Source organism: Ambystoma mexicanum, chromosome 6p (assembly GCF_040938575.1).
Source record: "Ambystoma mexicanum isolate Mex_15411 chromosome 6p, UKY_AmexF1_1, whole genome shotgun sequence".
NCBI lineage: Eukaryota > Metazoa > Chordata > Amphibia > Caudata > Ambystomatidae > Ambystoma > Ambystoma mexicanum.
Genome location: NC_090935.1, coordinates 285,541,760 through 285,561,538, shown reverse-complemented (window position 1 = coordinate 285,561,538; position 19,779 = coordinate 285,541,760). Strand labels below are relative to the sequence as shown.

The following is a 19,779-nucleotide window of genomic DNA, read 5'->3' as shown; positions in this document are numbered from 1 at the left end:
TGAGATAACTGTAGGATTCTTTTCCAGAATGTGTTTTCACATCTAGACCAAATCATACTTGAGTATCCAAACATAGTTTCTGCACCATGTATTAGGGCTGGTACCACCGCGCTTTTATAAAAACTTAGGACTGGTTTATTAGAAAAATGTTATACACTTTTTCTGGATGATTACTCCTTGTGCAGTTAGTTGTTTGCATTTACTGGCTATCTTTTTAATCATAGGCTGATCATTTATACTTGAATTCACAAATGTACCCAGGTATTTGGTACAAGTAACCTGATTTTCGGACATCTTTTCCCAGCATCCACCTGAATTTCTCTTTGTTACATTGGACTCCCTTTACGTTTTTGAGTACTAGAATTTCTGATTTTGATACATTTCTTTCAAGCCCATTCTATTCGATGTAATTCTTTAAGGCATCTGGTTTTCTTTGTAAGCCTATCGGAGTCATATCAAGCAGGACAATATCGTCTGCATACAATATCCAGCTTATGTGGGATCCATTCAATTTTGGTGGGAATGATTTTACTCCTTCTAGAGCATTACCAACTTCAGCGATGTAAAAGATAAAAAGCGTTGCTCCCAGGGGGCAACCTTGCTTTACCCGGCGTGATGTTTTTATTGGAATAGAGAGATTTCCTTCTCTATCGAGTCTAACCTGTACTTTTGTATCTGAGTAGAGTTCTTTATTTGAGGATATCAGCCTCTGAGGACATCCACGATTTTGCAATTTTGACCATAGTAATTTGCAGTCAATCCCATCAAATGCATGTGCGAGATCTATAAACGCTAGGTACATTTTGTGACCTTTCCCGAATTGCTTCCATGTTCAGGAGGTTCATAATAAGCAGGTTCAACCTGCATCCGACTCCTCTAACGAAACCCGTTTGTCGCACATCGAAAGCGCTATTCTTTCTAATCCATGTTGTTAGTTGGCCAAGTAGTAAGGTCGCAAATATTTTTCCCAGCACATCTAAAAGCGCTATCGGACCAAAATTCGATGGTTCTGTTCTGAGCCCCTTTTTGAAAATCGGCACAATTATTATGAGTTTCCAGGAAGCAGGTATTCTTCGCTCTTTTATTATGTTTCAGAACAATGTCACACAAAACTCTGTCAATTTTTCTGGGTTATTTTTTTGCATTGCGTTAGATAGTCCATCAGGGTTTGGGGCCCTTGAGGTACTGATGTTTTGAATTACTTTCCAGATGTCTTCTCTCTCCATTTCCAGATTCCAATCTTTATTCATTTTGAGTTGTGGCCTTTTATTCGCTCCATGTTTTGCAAATAAGTTGGCATAATGGTTAATACATTGCTCTTCTGTTACCATACTCGTTAGAGCAGCCCTCTGTGGACTTTCAATTTCATTTAACAGGGCCCAGAACCCCGATTTGTTTTAAAAGTTGTATTTTGTATCATACCGCTGTCATATGGGTGTGAGCAGAATAGGGGGTGGAGTGGTGTAGGAATAATGGTTTAAAAGTAATGTGGGATTTCATTCCTGAAGTGATGTGAGATTTAATTCTTGCTTTGTCCAGTTTTGGGCCGTTGTAATGTCATGTCATAGTGTTGTGGCGCATCAACTTTGGATTACATTATTGCCATCTGACACCTCGCGCCTCATTGTTTTGTTGGTGCTAGGCCTGCTCAAGGAATGCAGGTTCAAGTGAAATGTGCTTCATTTTGCAATTAGGTTTAATGTCTTATTGACAAAGGTATGCACCTGTGTGTCAGGGTATCAGGTGCCATGAGATCCAGTTGATAGGATAAGGATGTATGTTTCCGTTTTTTGATTGCATCAGGGAATAGAGCAGCAGCGGATTAGGGACAATGCTTAGGATTGCCCTCCAGATGGACATTTAAAAAGTAGTTTTGGACTGCCTTTTCGAAGGAGTTAATTGCACATTATAGGAATTGTTATGGACCGCCCACCACATGGGCATGTGAAAAGGATTTTACTTCGGTGCATCTAGGATATATGTATATGTTGGCCAACTGCATTTCACTTTCTGTTGACGCTTTTGTTGATAAATGCTTATGAAGTTTAAATGTTTCATATCACATTTTAGTTATGTGGTGCTGCCAGGAGCACCCCAAATGTTGAATTTGTCATGTTCTATTGACTGTTGTGCATGTGGTGAAGGTGTAGTGGTAATGTCTGGAATCACTGTTGCATTGAAGAGTTTTGTTGCGGTGTGATAAAGAGTGGGTGGTGTGTTCATTTTGTGGTTTACATTCTGAATGGGAATTTCTGATTTGGATGTTAAGTGGAACTGATTGCATGGTTTGAGTCTCTGCGTGAGGTTGGCGGATTATGTACCCCTTCTGTGTTTGCTGCTCTAGGATATGGGCAACACCACCCTCCCTGTATGTTAGTGTGTAGATGTTGGCGGCTTGGTTGGTCCACCCAGGTGCTTCATATGCAAGTAGTGAAGCACCCTGGTCCGGTGGTTGGGCAATCCATGGTTCCCTCCACTGCAATGTCGTCCTCACCTGCTGGTGTGTAGTTTGTCTCCCGTGTGTTTCCCTCTAGGGCATGTTTGTGCCAGGGTGTGGCATGCCCTGTATCTGGGGGTGGTAGCCTCGGATGGAATGTGTTTGGTTGTAGTGGAGGAATGCTGTGTTCGAATACAATGCTGTTGTATGCTGGACAGTGCATCTGTATGCGTTGTGGGGTGACTGGTTGTGCTTGCTGCTTTAGGTGGTAAACGACTATGAAGGGAAATGTAATGTTAGTCTTGTTTTTTCTGCTGGCCATGGATGCATGCTGGTAGAATGTTGGTGAATGTTATGATAGGCAGCTCAGAAGAATGTTGGGTTAGTCTTGTATTTGAGTGACTATGGGTCTCATTACGAGTAGGGAGGTAAGGGATACCGGGCACCGGTAAGGAGACCGGTGCCGGTAATCCCTTACCGCCCTACTACAAGGTTCCTTAGCTGGTCCCTCCAGTAACGCCTGGACTGACCAGGCGTTATGGATGGGACCCGCAAAGGGACCTGGGCGCAAATAACGGGCTCGACATGCGCGAGCCCGTTATTTGCGCCCTACCCATTCCCATTGAGCCCTATGGGGGCTCAAATGGGGAATGGTATTTTTAATGGGGACTTACTGGTCCCGCAAAGGTCAGACTACACCGGTAAGTTCCCATTGAACTAGACCGTTTCCAGACCCGTTATTGGTGGCAATCATGGCGCAAATAGCACCGTGACTACCACCAATCTTGGAATGAGGCCCTATGTGTTTCAGTTGGGGGCCTGAGCTGGAGATGAGAGGATGGCCAGTGGGTGTTTGCTAGTGCCTGTTACTAGGTGTCCTGTAATATACCTACAAGTAATTGGAACTGTACACATGTATATAAGTACAATAAAGTCTCCTGGATTGACCTCTTGAGGTACCACAGCTGTGGATATTGATAGAGCCTTTTTCATCAATTCATAACATCTTTGCCTATTTTCTGCTGCCTGTGTGCAGCTTAACTTGGTACAATGGGTTTTGCTTACCTACCTTAAGCGTGAAAAATACATCCCATACGCTTTTGGCGGATGACACACAACCGCCATTTAAGCAGCTCTATCACCCACCACACCCACGTAAGCGCATGGCTATCACCCGCCCAAAACAAAAGTGTGCGTTTTCAGCCACCCAGGTGCCGCAAACGTTTAAAAGCTATTGGTAATATAAATGTGCACGTGGGCTTCCTGGTAGAACCATAGCTCTCAACTCACCCGCTTTTGGCGGGTGTCACCCGCCTTGAAAGCAGATGAATCACCTGCCAAGTCCCTCAGGCGCCCATTCACTTCTATGGGCCTCTCACCCGCCAAAAAGAAAATCGGGTGTTTTCACCCGCCTTGGAGACAAAAAAGGTTGGGAGCTATGGTAGAACTGTGAACGGGTCTGTTTCCCCGGCCCTACTACGCCAGCTTCCTGGGCATTTTTTTTCCACAACCTTCTTGTGAGCGTTTGCAAAGAGCAAAGTTAGTGAAAAGAGAGGTCCCGTTGAAGTTTGTATCAAGTCACCGGGTTGCGAACTTGCGACATGATGAAATTTAGTCCAATGAGTACAACTCTTTCCGAACGTTTAATCGATGTCTGCATTAAAGTCGGTGAGACCTCTGTGCTACTTGACTTTAGAGTTAACAGCATGCCTGCAGGCGATCCAGCAAAGCTTAAACCATTCCCCGCGCTCCAAAAGAACACATCCGCTTCTTGGAATCCTGCGAGCCCCGAGCACGCCCTGGCTGGCTGTCCTGCTGCAGGTGCAGCGGAAATAGCACGTGACAACGAAAGGCCTCCCTCCTACCCCCAGCCTGACGTCGGCGTCACCTGACGCCATCTTGGTTGCGACAGTCTAGCCCGCTCTGTTTACAACTCTATAGTCCCAACGTCACTGTGCCCGGGCACCCTCCCTTCGTTTTACCATCACCGCAGCTGCCGCCAAGTGGAGGACTTTCCTCACTTACTGAGCCCGCGTTCCCGGATGTGAATGGATTACAATGTGTCTGGCCGGGAAACATGCTCTCACCAGCGCCTCCCCGGGAGCCAGCGATGAGAGATCTGTAAACTTGGAACAAGTTCCCCACTGAGAGAGGTGGCACAAGTGCACGTTGCATCTAGAGCAGGTGTGCACGGCACACTTTGCTTGGATGCCACCACTTCTCCTGTTTATAGTTGGTTCAGGGGGGAAATCTTTTCAAATGACCCTTGGAAAAGTCAGAACACAGCCAAAGCTGACCCTGTAGACGTGGATCACCCACCCTCCTTGGAGGAAGAACTTTCCAGGCACTCGCCGGTGTCCTCTGATACACATGTGAGGCACCCGCAGAAGATCTCTTAAGTCAGTTACCGTGGAGTGTTGAACATATTTGTGGTCACGAAGGTAAATTCGTATGTGATGTAGGTTGGAAAAGCATTTTTTAAAAAAAATAAAATAAAAATCATTATGCTCCCATAATGTGATTAAATGGTATCCTATGCAACAACTAATCGCTATCTGGTGGTGTAAATAATGCCGACGTAACTTGTCCTTGTTGCATTTGCGGGCAGCGCTGATTTAAGGGACTACACGGAACTAAGGAGTCGCTAAAGTTTGGATGGGGTGGGTAGCACTTGAAGCAGGTGACTGATTTGCCAAGTTTTGAAGCAATACTCTCTTGGACATTGAATGTAATTACCGTTTTCCGTTTAAGATTAGGATGATCAAAATAAATAACCACCGTGGGGGATCCGCATCTTCTCCGGTCTGTGCAGCTGCTGCTGACTTGTGTTCCTGGAGAGGTGGAGATGGGGACATGTCTAGGACGGTGCACGGTGGATTGCAGAGCGCCCGTTTGAGTAGTGTGTTTTGGTGACCCGGGAATTCAGCAGTTGCGTTTTGGAGGAGCGGTGGAACGGCTGCACCTGGGTGTTTAGTTGTCGTGCGCTCGGTCTAAGTGTGCAGCCGAGCACTGAGGATGCCGACGAAGGGTTCTCCCTCTGTCTTCTTCTCTGGACGTGGCTGAACTTATCTGCTTTCTTCCCCCCCCCCCCCAAGTGAGTTTAAGGGAGCGGCGTCCCTGGATCCACTATGGATGCATGCACAGGGCCATGTAGCTGGGGACTGTTTGAGATCGGGATTTGTTTTGGAAGAGCAGGGTTGCTGTGTGTATGCTCCACACCTCGTCCGATTCTTTTCGTCCCTAGATCGCCTGGTGCTGGCAGGAGGGTGAAGTGGATTGCCTTGTATGGAGCTTCCAGAAGGGTTGTAATCTTTTCTTGGTGAGGGCTCGCTTGTGCCCACTCAGGAAAGATGTTTTTTTATTTTAACAGGCCTGCCCCTGCTTCCCCCTCCCCTTCCTTCCCCCAGATGAAACATCTTCTTGCAAACTAATGATATCCCCCTAATATGTTCATATCCATCCTCTCTTCCCCCAGCCATGTCTTCCTGCAAACCCCTGGTTCTCCTTCCCCAACTCGTATGTTGTGTGTTTCCATCCACAGAATCACACGCACTAATTTTTCATTGTCATCTCATTAATGCACAGGAGTAAAACAAAGGCTGCCCGTGGCTTTCTGACTGTGTACCAGTTCTTTTTGGTCTACTGTTGAAAACTCCTTTCGCTAACTGTGTTTTTGTTGGGGGACCCTGAGTAGCATGTATGCTTTCACCGTCTCTTTGAAGTACTCATGTTTCTTATTTTTTTTTTTAAATCGTAGCCCACCTTTTTGTCACCTTCCATCGCATCCCATGACCAGTCTTCAAACAAATCCGATTGTGTTTAACTCAGGCTCGGCACTGGGTTTTCTGATTGCGGTTATTTCCATGTTTCCAGGTTTTGTTGTGATTTTGCTAAAATGCATCACCAACAGCGAATGGCAGCCTTAGGGACGGACAAAGAACTCAGTGATTTACTGGATTTCAGCGCGGTAAGGAAACAGCAGTGGAAATTATCAAACAGATTGTAAACATATCTTCTAGCTGATCTGTTAGACTAAACAATGTTATGAGTACCAGCGGTTTAAATCGGGTGGACTCTCATTATAAATAAGACAACCCTTTTTTGTTCTGCTTGACTTTTATAACATGTGCTTTTCTGGTACAAGGCAAAATGGACTAATCCTCCCTCCCCGAACGTCCTGCCTTTCTTTGCCCAGTTTAGTAATTGTATATATCGTTTTTGTTCCAGCTCTCTCTAAATGAGGCTTGGACGTTTTCCCACTTGGGTGCTCTCCTCATTAACATGTTTATGCATATTGGACAATGGATGGGACCCAACGTGTGTGCTACTTGGAAGAAACCTTGGCTGATTTAGCTTTATTATCAAGTCAAACGCCCCTTTCCCACCAGCTCAGCCACCTGCACCTCAGTGACCCCCTGGTCTGTGTATGTGCACCCCACCTCCTTGTCTGTCTCTTGTTTCCATGTACCTATCAGATCTGTCACGCACTTGTCCTCTTCCCGGACAGCTCAGCGGTGGTGTTTGTTTATTTTTAGGAGGTGGGGGCGGCAAGGCTTGGGGGTGGGGGCCAAGACAAGTCCCCTTCTGCGCTGATTTCGCAAGGCTTAAGAATTTCCCTCAGAGGAATGAATGGCTTTCGGAAGTTTGGACAGGAAGCGTAGCCAGAGGCAACTTTGCAGCCCCCTCTTCTCCCCCTCCCTCGGCCGTTTTCTACTTTTTTTTCCCCCCTCATCCCCGTGCTTAGTTGTGCGCTGCGGCTGACTCGGGGACAAGAAGGTGCCGGTTCACGTCGAAGACGGGGGACCGATGAGAGGGCGTAGCGAAAATACTGTACTGTAAAGGAGCGGGAAGTCTTGCTTCAAATTGCCCTCATGCTGTAAGCAGCACGCGCGGGCAGTGAGGGGAAGTCTGGATGGTGCTGGCTGCACATGACAGGAGTCTCGTTGATGGGAAGGAGGCGATGAACCTTGCTGCTGCTGCCTTATTAGCAAAGGTTTTTTTGTTGCTTTATATTGCCCTTCTCTTTGTATGTGCCGTTTTTATGAGTGTTACATGAAAACTGGCAAAAATGTGATTTTGAATGACTAGATCATAATATCAAAACATTTAGCTCCACCTCTAGTTTTTATAGACCACTAGCTAGCTTACTTGCATGTGGTGGGGATGTTATAGATCCCTGATTGTACCGCGCGTGGCCGAGGAATCCTGCCCCACGCAGCACTAACGAGCGTGTGCTTTCTTTTTAGATGTTTTCGCCTCCTGTGAGCAGTGGGAAAAATGGACCGACCTCCCTGGCAAGTGGACATTTTTCTGGCTCAAGTATGTACACCGCCTTCTTTGTTTACTCTGAAGAGGAGCATGTGCTGCGGGTGTGTGTGTCTACCTGTGCTGCCACAGATAGGAAGTGAATTACTATTGCACTGCTCTTGTTTCTGGATACCTTTCTGATCATGACAGCGACTGTATAATTTTTTTTTAATGGAAACAAGTTTCATGATATCGCCAAGTCCCTCTGGGGACTGGGGGGGGGGCGGTAGGGGAGGGGTGGGTATGCCTTGCTTATTAGTAGTAAACACGGAAGTTGACCCACCACCTTGTACTCTTAGTTCACACACCTGTATTCAAACCATACCTTTATACCAAGAGATTTCGTGTTTGGCAAATTGGACCCCCATTTGTCACTTTCTATCACTAAATACCAAGGTTTAAATGCTCTGCGTTTAATCAGAAAATGCGTACGTGTAAGTGATTTTTATTATTTTTAAGATCGTTTAATGAGTTCTCGTGTTTAATAGTAGATTTGCATTTTCAGCTATGGTGAGTTTTTTTCTTCATTATAGTGCCTGTTATTGGGTGATAAAGGGGGCATCTGCAATATCCACTCAAGTCAATTCTGGTGTTACTTCCTGGCCTTTTATTTAAAAAAAGGACAAACACTGATTGAATGCATAGTGCACCGTCAAAGAGGAGCCCTGTATCTGAATCTGGTTTCATGGTTTATTTTGTTATCTTGTGTTCATTGATTTCCATTCAGGTAGCATTGTTTTTTCGGTGATGGTTAACAAAGCAAATTCCCATGTTCAATCGGCAGTGTGCACTGCTACAAAGTAAATGGGTGGTAAATGCAGCAAGAGACTACATGTCGAAATTGGAAATGAGTGCTGGCCAGAGCTGCTTGTCAATTACCAAGTGTACTTCTCACTGGACATTTATGCTCCTTTAAAAGGCTGCAGTGCTGAGGCAGGATTCGTTTGGAAATGGTATATATGTATATATTTACGGTTACCTGCTGCAGTGCCCTTGGTGCACTGGCATTTAAAATATACTTTGAACGTGTGATATTTCTTTTAAAAAAACTGGTGGTTGTTGGCTACTTCACACACTATACTGCCGGTGTATGTAGTAGGAATTAAACCTATAGTTACTTATACATGTAAAAAATATGTGTTTTGATTTCTGAATGTCTCCGTGTAAATCAAATTCTAATAGAAGAGTAATTTTGAATGGATTTGTTGTATTGCCCTGTCATTTTTGGAACATGGGATGGCCTATTGTTAACATGTGGTTGTTTATCATCACAAAATATGCTGGGGTTCTTTTCATAGCCTGTTCTTTGATTATTGGAGGCACATTAATCTCGCCATAAGGGATGCAACCGACTTTGTTATTGTTTTGCCTATTTCTTCAAGCACATAATATGGGAATTATTTTGAGCAGATTTCCCAGTAATTTATTTGGCATATTTTTTCTAATTACTTCTAAAGGTTTTTAAAAGCTCGTATTTTATAAAGTAGGTAATTTCATCTGAGGCCAACCATATTTGAAACGTTCCTTTGTGCATAGCCTAGTAATCCTTTATAATGCATCACAATATTGACTTTAAAGCTCTAATTTAGTTACTTTAAAATGCATATAAGTTTGTATAGTAATATATCTTATCTGTAAAAAATGTGTACTGGCTGCATGCACATAATTCCATGAGTGGTGGGCATTGGACACGGTGTTGGAACTGTTGGAGTTGCACGGGTTAACTGTGCCCCTGTAGCGAAGGAAGCTTTAGGTGCCCGATGGGCAGCTAATAGGGCATCAGCAGGAGGCTGGGGGCCGCACTATGTGGGAGCTAAGGGGGGCAGCTCCACCACTGCTGTGCCCATAGCTACTCAAAGCATGTAAATGTTTATAATCACATGGGCCACTTTCTGAAAAATCGACTTTAATGTATTCATTCCAAACAGTGTGATATAAAATGTTTTATACTATGACGCATACTTTTGCAAATTTGTTTTATGTAAAATTAAGAGTTCTATATTTATACAAATTGATATTGGCAATGTGGTCAAACTTCCGAGTGAAAGCAGTTTTCTTAGTCCAACATATTTTCCCTAAAGTCCCGGAGTGTGGTCTTTGAAATGCTCATATATGTGTTGATGGCACGTGCAGATGTGGATACCTTTTCAATGGAATGGGTTTGCATTTATCTGGTTGCTTATTCTCGGACTACTTTTTAGGAAGGAGATTTATAGAGAGCATTTGTGTTAAAATAGTATAAAATTGCTGTCCAAGAAATGGTGATTTAGCCCAGATTGGGGACGCGAATAGGTAATCTCAGTTTAAGTAAATATTGCATTTCTGCAATGGAAGAAAAAACAACCCTTAAAAGCATATTATGAATAACTGCAATTTTTAGTGTTTTTTTTTTTTATTAAAAAAAAGTACATTTTCGCTTTTGTGTGGAATTAGTTGCATAGCAGTTTGTATCTTTTTGTATTTGTCGATATGAGGTATTTTAAAAGTTTATCCCCCTTAATCTTAAAGTTCACATGTAATGCATTGGAGAGGCACAGTAGAAAGGCACCCTTGTGAATTAGACTGAACGGTACCTACTTTAGGGTATTTATTTTTATCATCGTCTTCTAAGAGTCCTTTATCTTAAAACCAAGAAAAGCGAGTTCAACTTTGTCTGGTGGTCTGGGATAATAGCTTTGGTTTTAAGCCCCGCTTGATTTTTGCAAACATGCTTCTGCCACCTCCAGAAGTGGCTCGATTGCGAGGGATTAAGGAGCGTAACCTGACCCCGCAGCCCTGCCATTCCCATGGAGCACATGAAAGGCTTTCGTCAACCCAGTAGACAACCAGAAGGTTTTGTTGTTTGCAGGTGTTCAGCACAGAACTGTATGCTAATTCAGTCAAGGTGGTTCAGACGAGCTATGACCCTAGCAGGGGAATTTGTACTGGTGTGCTGTTATTTGGGAGAATACGCCCACACCTTTTCCTACGACCTCCTTACTCTGCGCTAAATGCAAACCAATAGCTGTTTACTCCACCTTTCTCATACAGACATTGTAAGTCAGGTGGAATGGTATTATTTTGTTTTAATTCTGAGGACGCCTGTAGTGTTGTCTTCGCGGATACCATTCACTGAAATCTCATGCTTGCTTCTTTGTCCTTGATGTCCTTGTATGCCTCTCACTGATTCACGTGGTGTAGCCACTTCTTCCCCCATACACATTACTTTTGTGGACTATATATGATTGTCGCTCACTTAAAATCTTTTATGCTTTCAAACGTACGCAATGGTGGGAAAATCCTATCCTCCTTTGTCTTTCGACTCTGAGCACTGTTGCAGGTTTTTTCAACATTTTTGAGTCCATTTAAAATTGTAATTTATTTACGGGTGCTTAAAATAGTGGTGAACTGCATGCTGGCAAAGCTGTGTATTGTTTAGGGCTAAAATTCCTCCTTCAAATTGCCTTGAAGATGTGCATTAAGCCAATGCTTTCCCAAAATACAGTAGTAAAGAGTCTGGAAGTTCAGAACAGTTTCTGCAGGCAGTGGGCATCATTTCCCCACTGTGTGCTATGAGCTCAGCACAGACACTGTACACACCTGTAATGTTTCTCTTTTACTGAAAACAAGTGACATCACAAGATGTACAGAAAGCAAACTTTCGGTAAGGTACTGCACATATTCCTTATTTTTAGGATGCAGGGGTAAATATAAAATTTCAAGCTACTAGCCAGCCATAAAATACCACTCGTAAGCTCCATCCTACACCTAGCACACCAATTCTTACTTGTCAAGAGTCTATTATCGCGATCCAGTGGCTAGTTGCAAGTGCAACATTTGAGCCCTATGGAGAAGTACCCACTGACTAAAATTCCCAATTTTTAATTTGCACCTGTTATGCAATGGAATCGGATGGCTGTACATTTCTTGGATAATATGGAAATCGCTGAATATTGTCTGTCTGCCACTCAAGGGCCATCTGATTACAGTCACTTATATAGTTGCTTAACCTTCTTTTTTTGGGTCCAAGTATGTGCGGAGGGTTAATAAAAAAAAAAAAGAAAGTAAAGTATTGGATTTGTTCCGACATAATTGTATTCATTACCATGATCCCTCTAATACCCACTTCTCATTAAAACAAAGTCAATTCTCAAATACAATAAAATATTCTTTAAATTGTTTTTCAACCTAAATATGTAGCAGTTCAAGAAAGGCTGCTGTTCTTTTAGCCACACAAGTAGTCTTGTTCAGAATATCACATGGATTCTTTTTTATTTTGCTGAAAGTTGTCTTTATGACGTTGTCAGGGTTTCGTTATTTTAGATTACACGTTTACGAAAAAGCATCAGTCATTTGGCAGCAGTTAGCAATGTGTATGTAGGTTTGTCTAAAATAACTAAGGCTAAGCATTACTTAGCATTTTAGCTAACGTTTTGAATATTCTTATAAGCAATGTTTTTATCCTAAAGTCTCCTTCTCAAGGTGATAGACCTTTTTAAAAAAGAAGCCCTTTTTGAATTGAAAGACACATGCAGCCCCTAAATCAAAGCAGTAAAACCATTGGATTAGCATTATTTCCAAACTTGTACAATGATTTCCATTTTGGTGTTGGAATTTCTATAGTTTGTGCCTTTTGCAAGACTGTTTAGTTTCCTTCTTTTGCAAAAGCCTATTTAATACTTTCTTGTAGCTATAACGATAAAAATGCATATAATTTAAAAAATGTTTAGTCAAAAATATCTTACAAATATTTATAGAGTATAGATACAGTGGGGACTTAGGTTTTGGCGTGGTTGCTAACAAGTCAACATCATTCTAATTTCAGTACAGATAATCGTATATAGAAATTGATAGTGCTGTAAGAAATGGCAGAGGTTACCACGGCTACAAAATGTTTTGAGGCCAGATCTGTTTTTAATTTACCAAAGAGTTAAAAAGTACTTTACCAAAATTATTGTCCCTATATGTACATTTCAGGTAGAATGCTGCATGGCAACAGTAATTAAAAAGAAAGTATTTCAAAACGTGGTGGATATACATATGTATCTCATTACTGTATAGTTTTTACGGTCCTTTGTTGCCTTGGGTTTCGATATGTGATCCAAGGTAGGTTGTTAGTACTGGTAAAACCTAATATTAGTAATTAGTAGGTCTGCCATGTCCTTGTTCCCTTGTGCTGTTCCATTGTATTGCTTGTACTTACCCTGGTAGCAATAGTCGCTTTTGAGTAATTCCAACCGCGGTTTTCAGTTAACTGCTCTGCTCTATAACACCCAGCCTCGCCATCGTTTTTGCCCCGTTGTTGCACTGTTTGTCCAGTAGCTTCTTTTCATATACACACCTCTAACTATTTTTATTCAAAGGCTCTCTGTGATGTATCATAGCGCAGCTTGCTTCTTATCACAAAATAAACGTATAAATACATATGCATCTACAACTCAAGAGCTTTCCAATTGACATCCAGCTCATTGTGCCCTGTCGTTAAAAGCTGGTTCATATCACAACCACAGAAGTAGATGTAGCTTGTTCTGATTGGTTATGTAAGAGAATATGGCCAAAAGCCAGCATGTATCAGTCAACCTTACTCGCTCCAAGCAGATTCTTCTATGGTCTTTACCATGGTCAGTACACCGGCCATTTCTGTCTGTGCAGATATTATGGTTGGTTTGGGGCTCTCAAGATCAGTAAAACCACAGGTCAGATAAGTCTGGCAGAAAGTAAATCCCAACAATTAATACAAAGCATTGTTGAAGTAGGACTTTAATATTAATATAGCAATTCTATTCAACTATTTATATGTAGCTAAATATTCAAATGAATAGGGGTCCTCAAACTTCCCCAAATGTTACCCCAGGAATATCAAGCATGAGTTTTCAAGGATCAAAACCGCTGTATGTCTCAAAGTGGGTTTGGAGTCACAACATTTAATTGCAAAGTCAAAGACTTCAAAGGCGAGTTTGACCATCCAATTGGCCTCTTGAGCTTTTCTAAAACTGGGTTGAGGGTGTTTAAAAAGGCCCACTTGTTCACTGCTTCTTTGGTGTTTGGCTGTCGAGTTAACTGCTCAGAGGAGGCTCAACAGGAGGTTTGGATTGCTTTTGGTTAGTTTAGGAGGTTTCTAAAACCTTTTTTCGATTTATATACAGGGAGAACAATTCTGATCCCAAAAGAACATGCAATAGGTAAGAAATCTGTATTGACAGGAAGCAGTGAGCTTCTTACAATGGGGGGAGTTTGAGTGACATTCTGATCGGGTTGTGGAGGAGACTAAATGGAACAGTAACTGGGGACAATACATGGGTGTACACACTTAGAATAAGGAATGGCAGTTTAGGTAGGCATTGCTGCCGGCTGTGTTAGGGATGTGACGCGATTGATAATGTGCTAGAGTGGAGGCAGAGAAAGTGAGGGACAGAGGCAAGTAATATGTGAGGGGGAAAATGTTTAGCTAGAAGGCCTGATGTGAGGCAAGTAGGTAGGATTTTAGTTTGGTAGTTAAGAAATTTGTGTGGATTGTTTCTTGAATGTCTGGGGGAAGAGAATTCTGTTCAAGTGCAGCAAGAAGTGGGAGCGGAAGTGAGAGGTAGCACGAGGAGGGTGAGGTGCCACAAGTGAGCATAGTCAAGGAGGCACAGCAGAGATTACGAGAAGGCTTGTAGAGTTGGATAAAGGAAAATCAATATGGTGGGGCTTTACTGTGGATAGATCTGTGAACCAGTAGAAGATTTTTTAAATCTAGCCCTGTTTTACATCATCACCCATTCAGCCTGGTGACGATACAAGGAAGTAGGTGTGAAGTGAGGGAGTTCAAAGAGAGTCCTGTTGAGGAGTTAATCTTGCAGCGAGGAAAGAACACCTAGTTGGGGACACCATAGAGGAAGCTGGCACATTAGTGCAGTTTAGAGAAGACTAGAATGGTTAAGGGATGCTTGGCAGTGTTGGAAGGAAGAAGGTTCATGATGTTCCTAATATTTAGGAGTTTGGGACAAGCCACCATTGTGTTGGGAACTGGATAGGCCCGGGAAAAGATGTGGGGGGGGGGGGGGGGAGATAATATTTGACAGGGAAGAAGAGCACCCCTGTTTGGTAGCGCGTAACTTCTGAGAGTGCAAAGCCATCCAATATTTAATGGCAGAGAGACAGTTTTAAATTTTGTTAGATCGCAGGAGAGTTCAGGAAAAGAAAACATGATTTGGCTGTCGACCGTGAAGAGATGATGCGAGAACTCAAAGCATGACATTAGTACCTCAAGAGCAGAAGTGTGGAGTTGAAGAGGAGAGGACCAAAGACAAGAGCCTTGTGGGACACCAACAGTAGGATTAAGTTGTGCAGTGTTTTTACTCTAGGAGACAGCGAACTGGCTAGGTGCGAGGTAGGATTCAATCCAGGCAAGAGATTTATCACAAATATCCACAATAAAAAGAGTGGTTGGCTGTGTATAAGCTAGCGGACAGGGCAAGGAGAATTAGGATAGCCGATAGGTTGTATTGCTTAGCGGAGGCAATTAAGTTAGACACATTCACGAGAGTAGTTTCCGGGGAGTGACAGTAATGGAAACCTGCTTGTAGCGGGTCTCCAAAGTTGTGGATGTCTGAGAAATGTCTGAGAAATGTGTTTAAAACAGTCTTTATCTAATTAATATTCAAGGTTATGTACACTATCACAATAACTCACTTTGTGCTCAGAAAATCCACAATGGCAAATATATACAGTTCTAAAGCGGTACCACAATTATCAGATCTCATTAAAGTGCATCAACTATACTCTGGTCAAATGTCGCACAAATCAAGGAATAAAAGTAACCAACAATAGATATAGGAGGAAAGTAGTTGGTTAGAACAATGGGCAGAATATTGACCCCTACCAACTAGGCACAATTCTGTGTGGAGATCCCCCTACCTGGGCAACCTGTAAATTGAAGATATATTACAAGCCCAGTCATATATTGTTCTATGAGTCTTATTTCCTTCTATAAGGTTTCTACCCCACCAATGTACCTGGTAGAGCAGAGTTCTTCGATGAGGCGTCGATGGATCCTTCTTGAGTGACTCCCTTTAAAGCACGAGCCACGGATCGTCAAGAGGCGTTGAAGAAGGGGAACTTGGCATTGGCGGCGGCGATGAAAAGTTCGATGGTGCAGAGACCACTTCGTCGATCCAGGCGGTGCTTGTCGGCGACGTCCTGCGAGGATGAAGTGTGCGGGGCACCTCAGTGTTTGATAGTTCAGGACCGCAAAGAGTTTCTGAAGAACTGTGGCCCGACAAGGACGTCCAGTCATCAAAGTCTTTGTGGTCTTCGGGTGGCGGGGAAACCCACCGGCGGATGCTCCTCGGCTTGTCGACGGCCTGACCTTCTCTGGCGGTATAAGGCGGGCGGCGAAGCGGACGAGCACGTCCGTGAACCAAAAGTTTTAGGCAAAGGAGCGTGTGGCTCCGGTCATCGGCAGCACAGCGTCAAGCAGTCCCCTCTTCTGGGCAACCCGGCTTCGACGGGCCTCCAGCGGTTATGGCGATACTCCGAACATTGGTCGACGGCAATGGACTTCGACGGCGTCTATGTCCGGGTGCTTTACTTTGTTCTCTTCGGCGGTCTGACTTCCAGGGACGTTCGGCAAAGGTTACCGGTGCTCGATGGTCCCTTGGAGCACGGGAAGAGGGTGCTTAACCAGTTCCTCTCTCGGATCAGTCCTTGATGAACTCGGCAGCTTTTGGATCGGGTCGAAACAAATGCAGCAGCAGTTCTTTAAGCTGGGCGTCAAGGATAAGCAGTTCCAGTTACTCTTCAAGTGTCAACTCAGCTTCTGAACAATTTCCAGTGGTGAGAGGTCACCAGATAAACTATTCTGTCTCTCATCCACACTGCTGGGTTACATTCGGCAACCAATCGTACAGAAGGGCATTCATGCAGTCAGCCAATAAGGCATACAGTGCATCCCGGCCATACTCCTCCCTCTCAGACACTCACAACAAGGAATGTCTATTGGGACAAGTACCCAGCTGTTCAACACTACAGATTGCATTCATACCAGTTTTGGGCAGGGCTGTCTCCGTCATTGTGTCATACACCAGAAACCAACATCCACAACAAGAAGTGCATATTGGTCACACACTCCATTCGCACAGGTCCCACCCACAGGGTGTACCCACAACATACCCACAACATACAGTCGCATACAGTCAGTCTGGCCTGGACTTCACAACAACATATATGGAACTTCCACCCAACAACCAGTCAGGGGGAAGGGACAGAGTCAGGGCTTCCAGGTCTTTGGGAAAACAAGATAACGGGCAATAGAAAGTAAGAGGCCACAGGGGCCATCTTGTTTTCTATCAGGAATCAACTGATTACAATGGCAGGGCCTGGATATCCCAAAATGGAGGATACTCTGAGCACCTGTCAAATGTAGCATGGAGCTGCCACCAGCCCATACCCTGCTCTGTGGGCCACACACAGGTGCCCAAAAACATACACTGGGGACACAGGGCTGCACCCCCAACCATTGGTGCCATAGGGGTATCCCATGGGTCTGTACACCAATACACCAAACCAAAAACAGGAAGCGCTGCACTGCCAGGAGTCCCATATGGACTCCTGGGCAGAAAACCATACAGAACACAAATGAAAAAGGACTACAGGTCAAGGACAGGGAGGCCCTGTCTCTCCAATGCATTTCCAGCATCACAGTACCGACCCACTAAAGGTTTCCTTTTTTACAGCTCAGTGGACACGTTCCTCAAGACACCAATGCAAAATCTGTGGTGATCCTGAGGAAACAAAGCATTTTTGCTTTTGTGTCCATGGTACTTTGACCTTAGGAAATGTTATCTTGTTCCTTTTTTTAAAAAAAAAAATTTAGGTTAAAGGGTGTAGGGCAAATTGAAGCTGCTGTAACACTATGTAAAAGCACCACCAAAATGATTGTCTATTTTATTGCAAAATTTCTTCACAAAACATGGTTAAGAAGAGCGAAATTTGTGTTGTGGTAATTAAAATTGTAGACGTAAACTGGGAATCTTTACATATTTGTTTGCAGGGTGCAAATCGAATACTGGGCGCATGGACAGATCTTTCTTTGGCACAAGGAAGTGGGTTGAATAAATACCCTTGTTTACTTGGCCGGGATGATTTTGTGGCGACTTCCTCGAGGAGGATACACTGGTGTTCTTATGAATGGACTTTGTCATGGGGGGGTGGTTTTGGGGCAGTTGTACAGGCTCTATGCAGTATCCACCTGCTACTGTGGACAGCACCAATCTGTCTGAGGTGATTCCCTCCCATGCGTGGGTGAAGTTTGAAATGCGCCCTCTCACTGGAGAGGCATGGGAGGGCACCTGAATCGGACGGTCACTGGGGTACCCCCACAAGAGGCGTTACCCCCTTCACAGGCTCTGGCCCTATGCGCTCCTGTAGGATAACCTTGGGAGGACGGACCTTGATTATTTCCCCTGGGAGTCCCTTGGCTCGGACTGTAATTGGACCCCCGTTGTGAACTTTGGCCGCAAGCTGACTTTAATGAAAAAGTAAATTGAAAAGAATAGAATGCAGATGGATGGGGAACCGGGGTCAGGAAAACTGCCAATCAATGCCACCAAAGCTCTTTTTTAAGGTTTTAGACAGATCTCCTTGACGGAGAGCTAATAATCCTCTTTCTAGTGACTGGTGTAGTCAGACACAACTATTCATTGCAAATAAAGTAAGCAATGTACAAGTTGGCATAAGATATTTTTATGAATTCTGATGTTAGGGACATACCTGTTGCAGAGTATGTGGTGACTAACCCAGAGTTCACTACAAATCAACTTTGTATTTCAGTGCCTTACCATTTTAGAAACATGGAATATCTTGCTTAGCCTAAACCTGACCAATTGTTCGAGCTACCCATGTCACTCTCAGTTTAAGGACCATGTGGATGCCTTGTAGTCTTGTAACATGAAATCCCACTTTTATTCCTTTGAATAAGCCTTCTCTTACTTGGAATAGTTTGCTAATTACAGACCAATCTCCAACATCCCTTTTATTTTAATGATCTTCGACAACAAAGTTCCAAAATTCCAACTTCTGTATCTTCTGTATCATCTAGAGTCCAAGAAGCTGTTAGGAGACGCCTAATCTGTGCTTTGGCCGTTTAGAAGTACAGAAATGTCCGTAATTGATAAAAAGCACTTTCTTAGAATATTTGATTAACGTCATAAGGGCATGCTGGTGCATTCATTTGTCTGTAGTATTTCACACCTCAGACCATGCTGGTATTATTGAAATGCTTGAATGGGTTTGCTGCAATATTGAATATAGAGTCTTTATGGTGCAAATCCATTTGATCTAATAGAACCTCTAGAGGGAAGATTGCTGAGTTCATATATACCCCTGAGGTTCTGACCTGTGGCTTGCCTCAAGAGTCTTGCCTCTCTCGTCTGTTATTTCATAGCTACATAAAGCCCTTGCTAGACATATTGATTTTTTTTGTTTTGTGTGCGGCTTCCATAATTGTGCAGTCGACACCAGATCATTTTTCAATGAAGACGGCGTCCTCGGGATAGCATGGAATTTATTCAATCCACTTCCTCGACCATCCTCTAGCTGGATGTCTGCCAACTGGCTTGGTTCAAATGAAGCTAAAGCTTAATGCGGTGAACCAGAAGGAGTCCAACTCAAGGACTCCAACTGTGTGCTGTTTATTTAAATAAAAATGTAGGCCTATCCCTGAGAGGGATTTTCTGACCTATAAACTCAACTAAAAGTGCTCATTGTAATGTCAAAACAGAAACCTATTTACTATCTGGCACAGCCACTTTTGAAAAATAACACCATATAAATATGCCAGAATAATAGCCTCTTAGATCAGGCTTTGTCCGGCTAATGTTACTTGCATCTACATCAGGGTATTGGTCACAGTAATGTTCTTCACAGTTCACCAAATACGTTTTCAGCCCTCTTTAGGTTCCTCAAGACAAGTTTAAACAAATCAAACAAATTAAATTAATTACATTTCTCAAGTTCTTTGAGGAATGACTTCCTTAATCCTTCTCCACCAACTTGTTCCTTTACTTTCAACAAGT

General features: G+C 43.4%; 1 protein-coding gene across 13 annotated transcripts in view; it reads left to right on the top strand.

The window, feature by feature from the left end:
* Positions 1-4,435: 4,435 nt before the first annotated feature.
* The window catches only part of TCF4 (transcription factor 4), a 1,236,777-nt gene continuing 1,221,433 nt past the window's right edge, over positions 4,436-19,779 (top strand). For 11 of the 13 annotated variants that reach the window (XM_069627025.1, XM_069627024.1, XM_069627016.1 and 8 more), the window contains exons 1-2: positions 6,311-6,404; positions 7,684-7,756. In XM_069627025.1, coding sequence (XP_069483126.1) covers positions 6,333-6,404; positions 7,684-7,756 — 145 coding nt within the window. In that variant the 5' untranslated portion in view covers positions 6,311-6,332. Of the gene's footprint in view, positions 4,879-6,310; positions 6,405-7,057; positions 7,431-7,683; positions 7,757-19,779 lie in introns of those variants that run through there. The other 2 variants (XM_069627021.1, XM_069627020.1) reach the window with 2 other exon arrangements.